Here is a 14,323-nt window from a genome sequence, read left to right as displayed (position 1 = left end):
AATACTTTTAATATTTAGGTTTATGGTTTATATTTAGGTTTAGGGTTTAGTGATTAATGTTTAGGGTATAGTATTTTGTCGGTGGAGGGGGTAAGGTTGGGGTTAGCATTAACTTCTTCCATGATATCATAGACATTTCATAATTTCATCAATATGTACTAAGCTATTTATTTAGTTCCATTCTATTTAGGTTGAAGGTTTATATTTGAGTTTAGGGTTTAGTGATTATGGTGTAAGGTTAAGTATTTAGGGGTTTATGGTAGGGTTGTTATATGGTTAATTATTGAGGGGTTGTATGGGGTTGGTATTATATACTATTTTGGTGATATGGAATAGAACATTCCTGAACTTTCATATTATATTATTTATTTTATTTGAATTTATGGTTTATATTTGGGTTTAAAGTTTATATTCTCATGTTTGGGTATAGTGATTACTTGAGAGGGTTTGAACTATAGTCGACTTGTGTTGACATTTGGAGCTAGAATTACCATCTTCCATAAAGCCATATCCGTATCAACATACGTTTGTGTCTACAAGATTGGTTTTGTCATGTGTGCTTGACAATTTTGAATTTCTTATTCCACCTGGGTCATGTAGAATAGAAATTCATCAGTCCGTTAGTTCGTACTTTCAATAGAGTTTATTTTCAACGCTTTAGGTAGACTATGAATGCATATGCTTGGAATTTCACATTTTCGGTGACATGGATTCATATTGGATTAGGGGTCATATTCTCCAGTAGGGTTTAGTGATTAGTTAATAGGTTGTAACAAATATTAAATTTTGTTTTTTATTTTCATGATATTTGGTCTTTACGTTGTCACCTATTTTATTTCGTCGTAGCAATGTTAAGAAATTAGTTTCTCCGCTACGTTTCCATAAGTTGTAAAAAGTGTACACTTAGTATCCTTTCATTTTCTTTTATAATGTAACTATCACAAGTGATAAATACAGTTGGCCTCTCACCTTTGTATATGTATGTGCGTGTTTACATTTGACAGAAAAACACCACGTTGCCTATTTTAACTATTGTAACTGGCAACTTGTAACTTAAAAAGGCATAACCGGTTGAAAAGTGAGAAAAAAACAGACATTAAATTATGTCAAAATCAGAGTTAATTACCTAATTTATTTTTGAAAATGGCTATTTCGCCAGTAAACCCTTAAACATTAAAAAATGTCTTACCATTATCATTAACTTCCCTTTTCTATGGATCTGTCCACAATTACGTGATATTTATATATATGGTTTACGTCAAAAAAAAATTTGGAATTTTTTTAGCAAGATTGTTATACGTTACCTTATAAGGAGAAGCTTTTTGAAAAATATATTATGCAAATCCATAAGATCTATAGAAATCAATACAAAATATTTGATAAAAATTTAGAAAATATTTGTTAACTCTATTTAGTTTAAAAAAATCTGTCAATTTTTAAAATCAATAAACTATTTCCAAATTCTGATTCCGCCCTTCCTAAATCTAAATGGAAATAAAACCCGCGCACAGCGGGTGATCAAAGTGTCAGAAATTTTCCACTTAGAAAAGTAGACAGGGAAACAAAAAGCAGTTGTACAAGACAAAAGCAAAAGAGAAAAATAAATATAATAATCAAAAGTTGTATTTTTCCCGGAAACTGTAACAACTGGGTAAGAAGCCATAGATGACTTCCTCCTCCTCCTCCTCCGTGTTTTGACCAGATCCGTGCTAAGGACGTTAAGAATAATAATCCTAAATCTCTAAGAAAGAAAGAAAGAAAGAAAGAAAGACGATTTACGGTTTTAATTTTTGGGGGTATCATCGGACTGACATGGCAGACGCTCTTTCCTTGATTCCGACCGCCGTTCAACGCAATCTCTCCGATAAACTCTACGAGAAGCGCAAATATGCGGCTCTTGAGGTTCTCTCACTTCTCACTTCCTTTCATTCTCTCAGATGATGATGATATGTAACTGTTTTCGCCTCTTTCAATTGTAGATTGAGAACACTGTGAAGAATCTAACTTCAGCGGGTGACCATGAGAAGCTCTCCAAAGTCATTGACATTTTGGTCAAGGAGTTTGCTAAATCTCCTCAACCTAATCATCGCAAGGTTTTTGCTATTTTTCATTCTTTTTTTTCTTTTTTTTTACATTTTTCTGCTCTTACTTTGATGATTTATCTTTTTGAATAGGGTGGAGTTCTTGCCTTAGCTGCTGTTACCGTTGGTTTGTCTTCAGCAGCTCCTCAATACCTTGAGGTATCTATGTTTTACTATCATGTATGTAATCAGTGTGTATCAATGGTATTACTATAGTTTCTGATTCTTCCTCCTTTTGATTTTTATGAAACATGAAGCAAATAGTGCCACCTGTTATTGAATCCTTTATTGATCAAGATAGCCGAGTTCGGTACTATGCTTGCGAAGCTCTCTATAACATTGCAAAGGTATATCACTCTCTACTAGTTTAACATTACTATGTCGTTGGTACTGGCATGTTGATGCACCATCCCTCACTTACCTCTCTGGTTTGCTGCAGATTGTCAGAGGCGAGTTCATTTTTTTCTTCAATCAGATCTTTGATGCTTTATGCAAACTCTCGGCAGATTCTGATCCCAGTGTCCAGAGTGCTGCTCATGTCTTAGATGGCCTTGTTAAGGTATTAATCAGTATTCCTTCTTTTTAATACGAGTACTATATTGATGTTTAATCGTTTGCTGATTAGCTACTTTTGTGGAATAGGATATTGTGACGGAAAGTGATGAGTTCAGGTATGTGTGTGTGTGTGTGTGGAAGATAACTCTGTTACTATTTACTTAAAAAAGACTCGACTCTCCTGCTTCACTTTGTTGGTTGTTGGATTTTGCAGTGCTGAGGAATTCATACCTCTGTTGAAAGAACGCATGAACGTTTTAAACCCTTATGTTCGACGGTTTCTGGTAGATTGGATCACTCTTCTTGACAGTGTTCCAGACTTTGATATGCTCGGATTTCTACCAGACTTTCTTGATGGTAATTGCAGTTTTTGTTAACCTTATTCATGTACAATCATTTATCAGGTGAACTAACTTGTCAATTATTTTCTAGGATTATTCAATATGTTGAGCGACTCCAGTCATGAAATACGACAGCATGCTGTTTCTGCTCTTTCAGAGTTTCTTCAAGAGATTAAAAATTCACCAGTACGGTTTCTGTTGTGTCCTGATTTATAATCCCTTTTCAGTGTTTTTTTTTTCTGTACGTTGTTAGTTAGTCAGTGTGCCGTTTTTAAGATTTCATCGGTAAATTTTTAACTGGAGCTATACTGCTGTTGAAAGTCTGTAGATTATGGTCGCATGGCTGAAATACTGGTGCAGAGGGCTTCGTCTCCTGATGAATTCACTCGGTTAACAGCCATCACGTGGGTAAGAAGAAGAAAAAAACATTCTTCTGCTTGGCGGTTACATATGTGGGAGCTACTTTGTCTTTCCAGTAGAGTCATATGATCTGAATAGGTCTTTTAATAGAAAAAAAAATGTACTTCTGTAGATAAACGAGTTTGTGAAACTTGGGGGTGACCAGCTCGTGCGCTACTATGCTGATATTCTTGGAGCTATCTTGCCTTGCATATCTGACAAAAATGAAGAAATCAGAGAGGTAGGTTTGGTTCCTCCTCCTTAGTGATGGAAACTGCTGGTCTTGTCTGTGCAACGTTTCACTTTCTTTATGCTTTTTTACTTGCATAAGGTTGCTCGTGAAACCAATGAAGAACTTCGTTCAATCCATGTTGAACCCTCGGATGGTTTTGATGTTGGTGCAATTCTCTCTGTGGCAAAGAGGTTTGTTTCTTTTTTCTTGTGTCTTTGTTTTTGGTCCTTTAGAATGCTATCAATGTTCGTCTGATTTTGGTTGCATCGACCAGGCAGCTATCAAGCGATCATGAGGCTACTCGAATTGAAGCATTGAATTGGATATCAACACTTCTAAACAAGCATCGTGCTGAGGTGAAGAGACCAGTCTTTGTTTGGCATCGTTCTTTTCCAAATGACCCCTTTTGTTCATCGCTTTAAAGCTTAAGTGGTAATATTGCTACAGGTCATGAGCTTCCTGTATGACATATTTGACACACTGCTAAAAGCTTTATCTGATTCTTCTGATGACGTAAGTTTTATCTTCCTGAGTGTTTGTTTGGTGAATTTCTATGCTGTATAGGTTTGGTTTTGTCTAGTAATTAATTAATATGATTATTGAACTATCTGGACATTAAAAAATATTAAAGGTGGTGCTCTTGGTTCTGGAAGTTCATGCTGATATAGCAAAAGATCCACAACACTTTCGCCATCTCATTGTCTTTCTAATCCACAATTTTCGATCTGATAGTTCTCTATTGGAAAGGTTAGTCCCATCTTATAATCTGTCTTAAAGTTTCTAGAAAGAACATATTACTTAGTTAGTCAAAAACCTATCTTGTTTAGGCGTGGTGCCCTTATTATCCGGAGGCTGTGTGTACTTTTGGATGCCGAAAGAGTCTATCGAGAGCTCTCAACAATACTAGAGGGAGAAGATAATCTTGACTTTGCTTCAACCATGGTTCAGGTGTTTCTCCTTTCCCAAATTTCTTCACTTAACGAGTGTTTGAGGGTTTAGACAGTTAGATGACTGATTTAGTTTGCATTGTTATTTCTCACTTTGTTTTGGTGCTGACTTGACTGTCTTTTTCTTTTATGTTTTCAGGCGTTGAATTTGATTTTGCTTACGTCCTCGGAGTTATCAAAACTAAGAAATCTTTTAAGAGGCTCGCTCGTCACTCGTGAAGGGAAAGAACTTTTGGTTGCCTTGTACGCTTCATGGTGCCACTCACCTGTGGCAATTATAAGCCTCTGCTTATTATCTCAGGTAATTACAGAAACATTTATTTGTTTTATATTTTTTTAAATATCACCATCCGTTGACAGGCTTACCAGCACGCGAGCGTCGTGATTCAATCATTGGTAGAAGAAGACATGAACGTCAAATTTTTCGTGCAGCTTGACAAATTGATCCGTCTTCTCGAAACTCCAATCTTTACTTACCTTAGATTGCAGGTTTGCTTGATTTATCTCAACCCAAAAGAGATCTGTCTCCTTTTTCCAGCTTCTTCTATACATTGCTATTGAAACCTGTTCTCTTTTCCAGCTTCTGGAACCTGGAAGGTACCCATGGTTGCTTAAGACACTTTATGGTCTTCTAATGTTACTTCCACAGGTAAAAGAAAACAGAAGAATAGAGCAAAAATTGTTCTGTTTATAACAAAATCGATGATATTTGATAGTGCCTGGTTTTGTTTTTTCTTTTGTGTTCAGCAAAGTGGGGCGTTTAGGATACTTCAGACGAGGCTCAAAACTGTCCCAACGTACTCATTCAGTAACGGTGGAGACCAAATAAGCAGAGCATTTTCAGGAGTTCCTTTCTCTCAGTATATGATGCATCATCACGAGGACGGTGATGCAGAAGACTATAATATCAACAGTTCTCACCAAGGAATCAACTTTGCTGCACGGCTGCAACAATTTGAGAATGTACAGAATCAGCATCGTGGCCAGGCAAGAATAAAGAGAACTACTCTAATAGCACCTCCTCTTCTTCTACATCAAAGGTTAGTTAGTACACACAACGCAACACATTTTTTATCGGAAATGCTTTGATTGGTGACACAGTTTCAGGAATTTTAATACCAATTACACAATATTTGCCAAAATCTTATGTATGTGGTGTGGTCATATCATATCATTCTTTTGGGTTTGTGACAAACACAAAATACAAGAAAATTGTGTTAGAAATTTGTCTTGTATTGGTTAGATTGTGAAAAACGCTGTTTTTCTCCTTTCATTTTCTGCGCTTATGTGAATTTACAAACGCTGCTAATTGGACTAGTCTGTCAAGGGGTTGATTCAGACATAAACTAATATCACTGTGTTTAAATTGATGTGTTATTAGGAGGTGAGGACATCTAAAGAACAACAACCACCTTCCTTGACATCATTATCAATTGCAGAACACAATCGACCTCCGGCAAGATCCTCAAGAAAAGGCTCTGGTCAATTACAGCTTTAAACCTCCCTGATATAGACACCACTGATCCCTTTTGTCTCCTATGAAGTTGTATATATCTATCTCTGTCGGGTGTTTTATTTACGACAGATTCTTCGGTCTACCCATTGTTATGGTATCTTCTCTTGAATTTGCTTCCTTTCGAAAAAGGGAGATTATTTTTATTACCCTTTAGAAATGGTTTTGTGTTGTTTTATATAACTGGAAAACCACATGAGGATAGAGATGCCTTATTGTATACTTATGTTGAATGATATGCTCCATTTGATTTAAAAAAGAACACGGTTCTCGTATTGTTCTGCAAAGCTCTTTATGACTTTCCTTTTTCACAATGATATATATATAAAGTTAATTCGACTGTCATCCAAATGTATCATTTCTATTTTACATGTGAAGAAAGTGTCATGTATCATCAATTGGTTGATGTAAGCCAAGCTCTCTGGTTTAGATAAGGGATGCGTGTTAGTTTGTACACATGAGTTAGTCCATTGTAAATTGACTAAGTATAAAGTCGATAACTCATCCCTTATCTTCCCTTAATGGCAAGAAATGCTGTTTCAGCTACACATTCACATTTTTTTTTGTTTTTACTCTTGTTCTTTGATTTTGTTAGAGGCTAACAAGTGTTAAGGCTAGAATCGAAACATGAACACTCAACTACAAATAGATTATTTTGTTTAATTATTTTCTATGAATACAACATTATTTTTTTTTCTAGTATTACAACAACATTACATTTTTGATCTTTTTTTCCAAAAATACATCACAAACATGGGAAAAAATAAAAGAAAAAAAGAAGAGACGACCCCTCCTCTCTCCACTATACAAGACGAAATCCAATTTCAAAGCGCGATAATCTTCTCGAAATCAGACTCATCCTCAAAATCAGAAACATGAGCAGAGTAAGACCAAGAGAAGGATCTACTCCCGCTCCCTCTCCTTATCCTCCTCTGCGAGTCATTACCACTCCTAAACCTCTGCCTAAACACAAAATAACACATACTCGCCAACGTCCCCACCAGTATGGGCATCCCAAGCACCGTCACCGTGATCGCCATCCACGAGTTCCCTTTCCCCACAACCGCAAACGCAATCGCCAAAAACGCTCCAAACGTGCACGCGCAAGCCGCCCACATCAGCTTATTCACCACCGACACGACTTTCTTCTGCGCACGTGTGTCCCACGCAACCAGCGTTATCTGAACCACCACGACCGCTAACGATATAAACAGCGACGTCGCGTTTAAAAGACAGAACACTCGGAACCCCGTGCTCCCCGAGATCTCCGCTTTCCCCGCTCGCGACCCGTCGGTGAAGTACTGACCAGGTAAGTTGAATATCGCCAAGAACGCTATGGACGCGAACAGAACCGCCACGACCGTTATCGAGTTAGTTGTGTTCTGTACCGCTTCTCTGTGGAGCTTTCTCAGCTCTTTGGCGATCCCGGAGACGCGCCGGTTGGTTTTCTCGTTCTGTAGAAGCTGTGACTGCACCTCGTGTTTGATATCGCTCACTGCTCGCTTCAAGGCTCTAGCTTCGTCTTCACGGCCTATGAATCTACCGTGTTTGGCCCCGGCTTCTACTAAAGACTCGTTGATCTCCAACGCTGACTCGCTGTACTGAAGCTTATCAGCCAAGTCCATTGCGGTTTCTTTCTGGTTGTTAACCGCGTTTACTTCAATCGCCGTGAACGTCAGCAACAAGCTCGTTATCTAAAATTTAAAACACAAAACACAATCAACAACAGTGTTTTCTCAAGAGACAATCGAAATAACCAATATTCAAAAGATCACTAGGCTGTACTAGGTGTTTTGTAAAATACTAGTGACTATAAAGATCATTTAAAGCATAAACGTTAATAAATTATTGATTTATCTTTTATATATTTTACACTCAAATAGATTTTTAGTTTAATTATAAAATTATTTTCATGAGTAATAAAAACTTGATTTACAAAAAAAAAAATTGAACAAATTTTTAAATTTACACTCACATTATTGCTTAATTTAACAGATTTAGAACGATTTAAACAGATATAAAACAATTTAAAACGGTTTGGACCTATTTAGAATGATTTAGACCGATTTGTGTTTTATAAATAGGATTTCAACAAAATAGTCTCGGCTATTACTAGTTTGCCGTCTAGGCCCAAAATCAGTTTCTAGAACATTGGTAATAACACACTCGTATTAGAGGGGTCTTATAATACCTGTGGCCGGCACTTTCGAGTAGCGATATGAAGAGCTGTGTTCCCTTTACGATCTCTATCGTTTAATATACTGTAATCAGCCTGCAAAATCTCTTCAACTACTTCCACGCTTTGCCCTTTAACAGCCATGTGAAGAGCGGTCTGACCTTTCTTATCTTTGACACCGACGATCGCTGCGTCTCTCTCTATGAGAGCTCTCACTATCCGAAGAAGACCGTACCTGCCCGCTGTGTGCAGCGATGTTTTCCCGTTCTTTCTAACGATCATCGCACAGGTCGGATCAACATCTAGCATTGCGTTTACTATCTCTAAGTGATCTTGAACCGCAGCTGCGTAGAGTGGACTCGTGTTTGAAGCGTCGCAGATTCTGCAAAGCTCAGGCCATAGACTCAGTAGCTCCTTCACTATGCCTGGAGATAGTCAGAGCCAAAAAGGGTCAAGAATAAAGCTAGTGAAGCTCAAATTAGCCTATGACCCCTATAAATTTTTAATAAATTTATCTATATAAACCTCAAATTTGTTAAAAAAAAAAAAAAAGTATATAACTCTTACTAAATTGTATATATCCCTAAAATCTCAACAAGATTATAGTCTTCAAGATTGATTTAGAACTCAAAATTAAAGATCATTATTTTCAGCAAAAAGAATAATAGAAACAGAGAGATTAGGACATTCAGACAAGACATACCTAAGTGTCCTCGTTTGGCGGCGACATGAAAAGCGTTCATGTCGGATTTGGATCTGATCTTAACTGCTTCCAAACTACAAAACCTAATCAAGTAACTGAAAACATCTTGCAGATTCTCAGCGGCGGCGATGTACACGGCGGTTTCTCCGGCGTCGTTTTGAACGGACATAAGCTCAGACACAGCAGAAGACGGCGATGACTCATCGATGAGTTCGTCTCCGGTTAACTTTTCGACTAATTCTTGGAGTTGGTTGAGGTCTCCTGATCGAACCGAGGAGAAGAAAGCTTGGTGAGTAAGAAACCTCATCTGCTTCGCCTCCATCTTCGTTAAAGCTCTGAGCTTTCTCTCTCTCTAGACGAATAAAGTTCTCAGCTTTTCACAGACACACGCACTCTCTCTCTCTCTCTCTCTCTCTCTAGAAATCTAACGCAGACCCCATCAAATTTACGAGATTGGATCTTCAATAGTTTCAAAAAGACACATCTTTTTGAAAGCTATGCTTTGCAATCGAGTTGGGATTCATGTGGGTGAAACCGTGTTGGGTTCTTGCTTTTGCTTTAATTTTTAATTTAATGTATTATTGATAGAAAAAAAAAAAGAAAGTGTTTTTTTTTTAAAGAGTTTTGCTTTTGTTGGAGAGTTGACACTGAAAAAGATAATGGGAATCTTTCTGTCAATCAAAACCTGAATGTGTGAATTTCCCCCTTTCTAATAATTCATTTCTCTGTATTTTATTCATTTTAAAATGTATTTTTCCTAATTTGATAAGACAGCAACTATTTTTTGTACTAAAACTTATTATTTTATCCCAACTTATTTTAGTATTGATAACGAATGATCATGTGGACCGTTGACAGTTTAAATGATTTTAATTTTGGAAGATATCAAAATATGCATGTGATTGTTATTTGGATTAATATTCACAAACTCAAATTCAGCATATATATAAAGCTATATAAAAATATGACTCGTTTATTATTAAGATTTTAATTTCTGCTGTAGAAAACTGGGAATGATATCATACTAAAAAAATGGGAATAATATTCATGAGTAAAAATATAGTTTTTTTGTCATGAGTAAAGATATAATATTCTATACCTTTCTAGCTCAAAGAAGACATACCTATCGCTGTGACAGTTGAGTTAAGCAGCCAAAGCCCAAGCAGCCGACCGTAACTCGACTACTTTTATTTAAAAGACTATTGTGCTTGTAAATATAGAGCAAGCTTCTATTTTGTTTTAAGGCAATATTTAATATGAGTAAAAGCGCATTATATTTAACAATTAATCTTATGAGTATTTGCACTGCAGAGTAATGGATAGAAGATATACTAGGCAACCATACATTGTATGAATCATCTTTATTTAGCTAGATGGTCATAGTGAGTATGCGATATGACCTCAATGTCCTTTTGTGAGCATGAGTTTTGATTTAGGCATCATCGTTTGATTTAGGACCGTCTCCAAGAGTGGTGTTGGTGTCAGATATTTAAACCAAGCGAGTGGAAACCGATGTCGTTTTTCATTATTTTAATGAGTGGTTACAATTGGCGCGTACAATTCACAATCACAATTGGTTTTTGCAAATTGATATTTACAACTTCACACGTAATCAAAACCGGTTATTACTTCTAATACTAATACATTGTTTTACTCAACCGGTTTTCTGGTTTAGCATCCATATTGAAATGTGCTTAATCGGCTAACTATATAAACACAACTCTTGTTCACTAAACCTATGTTTTTTATATCAAAATAGTCATACTTGTTAGCTTAACAACCATAGGACTAAGCTCTCATCGAAACACTTTCGCTTTAGAAAATCATAAACATTAGAACTCATATTTCAAACTAACATGCCTATTAGTTGGCTTGTAAAAAAGATATATCTTCTTATATGTTTGTCTTAACCGCTAAATCAGTTGGCTATATATATCAGAGAGAAACCCTTTAACTCCACAAATAATCAAAACCGGTTATTACGTACAACATCAATACACTGTTTACTTAACCGGTTTTCAGTTTTAGTATCCATATTGAAATTTGCTAAACCGATTTTTCGGCATATTAAAGTAACTAAACAATACTAATTTGGTACGAGAATAGTTTAAAAACATCATAATGCAATGAAACATAAAGTCAGTTTTCGACAAAGTCATAACACACCCAAAGTCTTAGCACACAGATAAACACACAACAACTTCAAACAAACACAAATTTTATCACACTTAAGTAGAGTAAGACAGGTCGCAATTCACAACATATAAGGTATGGTGGAATTCATATGCCATAACAGCTACAACCTTGGCTTCTATGGCCACATAGTCAGAACTGATAGCTCGACAACCTGCTAATCCTCCCAGTGAATGGTTTAACATCAACAACATTGCGGTTATCAGTGAATACCAGTGAATGGTTCCACTTCAACAACATCAACACAATTGGGTTTCAAACAAAACTTTCTCGTTTTCAAGTGCAAAATCTGGTTTAAATCAGAAAATTTGGTTTCTACCCAAACTAACCGGTTTAACCATCTATTAACCATCACTAAAACCATATATCCAGTTTTAAAGACAATCACATCACTAAAATCTTCTTTCTTTTTCCCAATCAACCTCCAGGTTCTGCAAAAATTGACCCCTGTATCAAGCTTAGTTTCCTTTCTAGATCTTTTACGGCTGTCATGGCTGAGGAGACATTCCCATCAATTCGCACTAGCTCCGGCTTGATTCTATCAAACAAAACAGATGCAGTGTTGTCAATCTCCACAGTGCCAGTGTTCACCGGTAGTTTACTTGTCTTATTTTCTTTAGCACGTGCTTTTGCATCCTCCCTCATTCTCTGGACATCGCTCTTCGTAGCTCCACCTTTAAACATTGAGCTACAGAACTTGTGGCCTCTCTCTATGAGTTTCAAAAGATTGTCCACCCGTTCATCAACTTCCTCATCAGACCATTCAAGTGTGTTCTAATCCAATGGCCGCGATGGATCTCGGTCAATGATGCTCTTTACATATACCTACAAATGTACAGTCAATGACAAAAATATAAGATGAATCTTTGTCCATAGCAATAACTGTTTTCATTTTGACAAAAATCTTATTTACTAGACCAGTTATTTTGCATATATTTGATTCGTTTACACACCTCTGTTTTTTTTTGCCAATGCTTCTTGCGTGTGCAGGGCTCAGTGTCTGTTTTTTTAATTCTTCTCAACTGCATCGTCCGCATCTTCTCAGATGCATCTTCCACCATCCTCTCTGAAAATTAATTCACCACTCCTAATCTTTTTGTGTTAAGAACAACTACAAAAGCCCTGCAAGCGTGTTTAATTTCCCTATGAAGCAAGGGATTTGAGAATTTGCAATTTCTGACACAATATTTTGCGTGTGATAGGGTTTAATAGCTTATCAACTAGAGTACCATAGTCTGAGCAAAGACAATGTCAGGGTAATAAACATGCCTAATTATAGGGCCAAAATGGGAATACACTACGTTCGTTCTACACTTTAAACAGGTATAGTCATTTACCCAATTACCGCCGCTTTTATGGTTAATTAGTTATTGAGCTAAATGACTCTAATCTTATTATATAAAGTTTGGTTCTTTAAAATTGTTAATTAACATAATCGCAACACATAGCAATTATATATTTAAGATTGTGACATGTGTTAATCTATCTCATAGTTAAAAATATACATACTAAGATATTAACAAAAATGAATTTTATATAATAAGATCTTATTATATATATCATTTAATAGTAATTTTCTTTTTTAAAAATCCTAATCAAAAGATTATTTGATAATAATTTTTCTTCTAATATTGTGACATATGTTTAAATATATAATGATTAAAAATATATATAATAAGATAATAAAAACGAATTTTGAAAAAACTACTTTTAAAATTATTTAATAGTAAAAACGATTTTTTAAAAAAACATGAAAAAAAATAATTTTAAAATAAATAATACTACTTTTTAAAAAGCATAATTAAAATAAAATTTTAAAATTACTCTTATTATTTTCTTACAAGTAAATAACTTTCTTTTTTTAATAGATAATTGTATGTTAAAAAATTATGACAAAAAATAGCTACAAATATTTCACATCTATATTTAGGTTTAAGCTTCCACATATTATTTTTACAAAACACAATAGTATTTACATAAAAGTATTACGTGAGTATTTTATTTTAATTTCTTGATACAACTCAACTTTTTATTATCCTTATTACATCTTAAAATGCTAATGCTAGCATAACTTTTAATTTTGATGTTATTGTACATGAGTATGTGTGAATATTATAAATATGTGTTTGTATGTATAAGGCAAAATATATGAATGATTAAACAATTTTTTCTATTAAAAATAAAATAGTTGTATAAAAATCTAAAAGAAATAGAATAAATAATTTCCTTTTTAAAAGTCTAAATAAAAAAAACGTAAAAAGTAATCTTATTTTTGTTATAATTAACTAACTTTACTTTTTAATAATTTTGTGTTAAAAAATATAAACCAAAATTAACTTCAAATATTTTACCTGATATGATTGTGATATGTATCAATTAAAAAATTAGATTGTGAATATGTCAATAAAAACTTCCATTATGTGAAAATAACTTTTTCTTTTCCTATAATCTTAAATAAAAGAATTTTTTTTTCTAATCTTAACCAATTAAAAAAAATCCTTTTTTTAATCGTGACCAGGTAGAATTGTAAAATTTTATTTAATAGTAATTTTTACTTCAAAAATTTGATGATAAACATGATCGTAACAATTATTCTATTAACAAGAAAAATTGTAAAAATATTAATGATATTGGAAAAAACGAATTTTGAAAATTTCAACTTTTAAAAATAGTTAATATTAACTGGAAATAGTTATTTGATAGAAATTTTATTTTTTAAATCCTAAACAAAATATAATTGTAAAAGATTAGGTAATATTAATTTCATTTTCTAAAACCCTACAAAACTGTAAAAGAATATTTGATAATTGCTTTCCTTTTTTATAAAAAAAAATCCTAAACAAAAGAAATTTGTATAATATTTTTAAGTCCTAACTAAAAGGGAATTGGAAAATTTTATTTGATATTATTTTTAAGTGTTAATACGAATTGTAAAGTTGTTTAGTTAACAAAAGAAGTGTAAAATTAGTATTGATACGAATTGTAAAAATAGCAATTTTAAAAATATTTATTAATAACTAAAAATAATTATTTGATAGCAATATTTTTTTTTCTGAAATTCTAAACAATATTGTAAAAGTGTATTTAATATTATTTTTTATTTTTTAATTCTAAATAAAAGGAGATTTATAAAATGAAATTTTTTCCTTTTTAAAAAAATCCTAGCAAAATAAATTTTAAAGA

General features: G+C 34.1%; 1 protein-coding gene and 1 pseudogene across 1 annotated transcript; one reads left to right on the top strand and one right to left on the bottom strand.

Annotated features, from left to right (window-relative positions):
* The first annotated feature begins 1,576 nt into the window (after positions 1-1,576).
* Positions 1,577-6,335, top strand: LOC106301227 (annotated as a pseudogene).
* A 385-nt stretch (positions 6,336-6,720) lies between these two features.
* LOC106306739 (ankyrin repeat-containing protein At2g01680) lies at positions 6,721-9,536 on the bottom strand. Its single transcript, XM_013743467.1, has 3 exons — positions 8,948-9,536; positions 8,260-8,669; positions 6,721-7,762 (listed from the first exon to the last, which is right to left on the bottom strand). Exons 1-3 carry the CDS (start codon positions 9,267-9,269, stop codon positions 6,893-6,895), a joined length of 1,602 nt encoding a protein of 533 aa, XP_013598921.1. The 5' UTR covers positions 9,270-9,536; the 3' UTR covers positions 6,721-6,892.
* Positions 9,537-14,323: the final 4,787 nt, after the last annotated feature.

This window comes from Brassica oleracea, chromosome C7, assembly GCF_000695525.1.
Source record: "Brassica oleracea var. oleracea cultivar TO1000 chromosome C7, BOL, whole genome shotgun sequence".
In the NCBI taxonomy this organism is placed as follows: domain Eukaryota; kingdom Viridiplantae; phylum Streptophyta; class Magnoliopsida; order Brassicales; family Brassicaceae; genus Brassica; species Brassica oleracea.
This window is presented reverse-complemented; position numbering and strand designations above follow the sequence as displayed.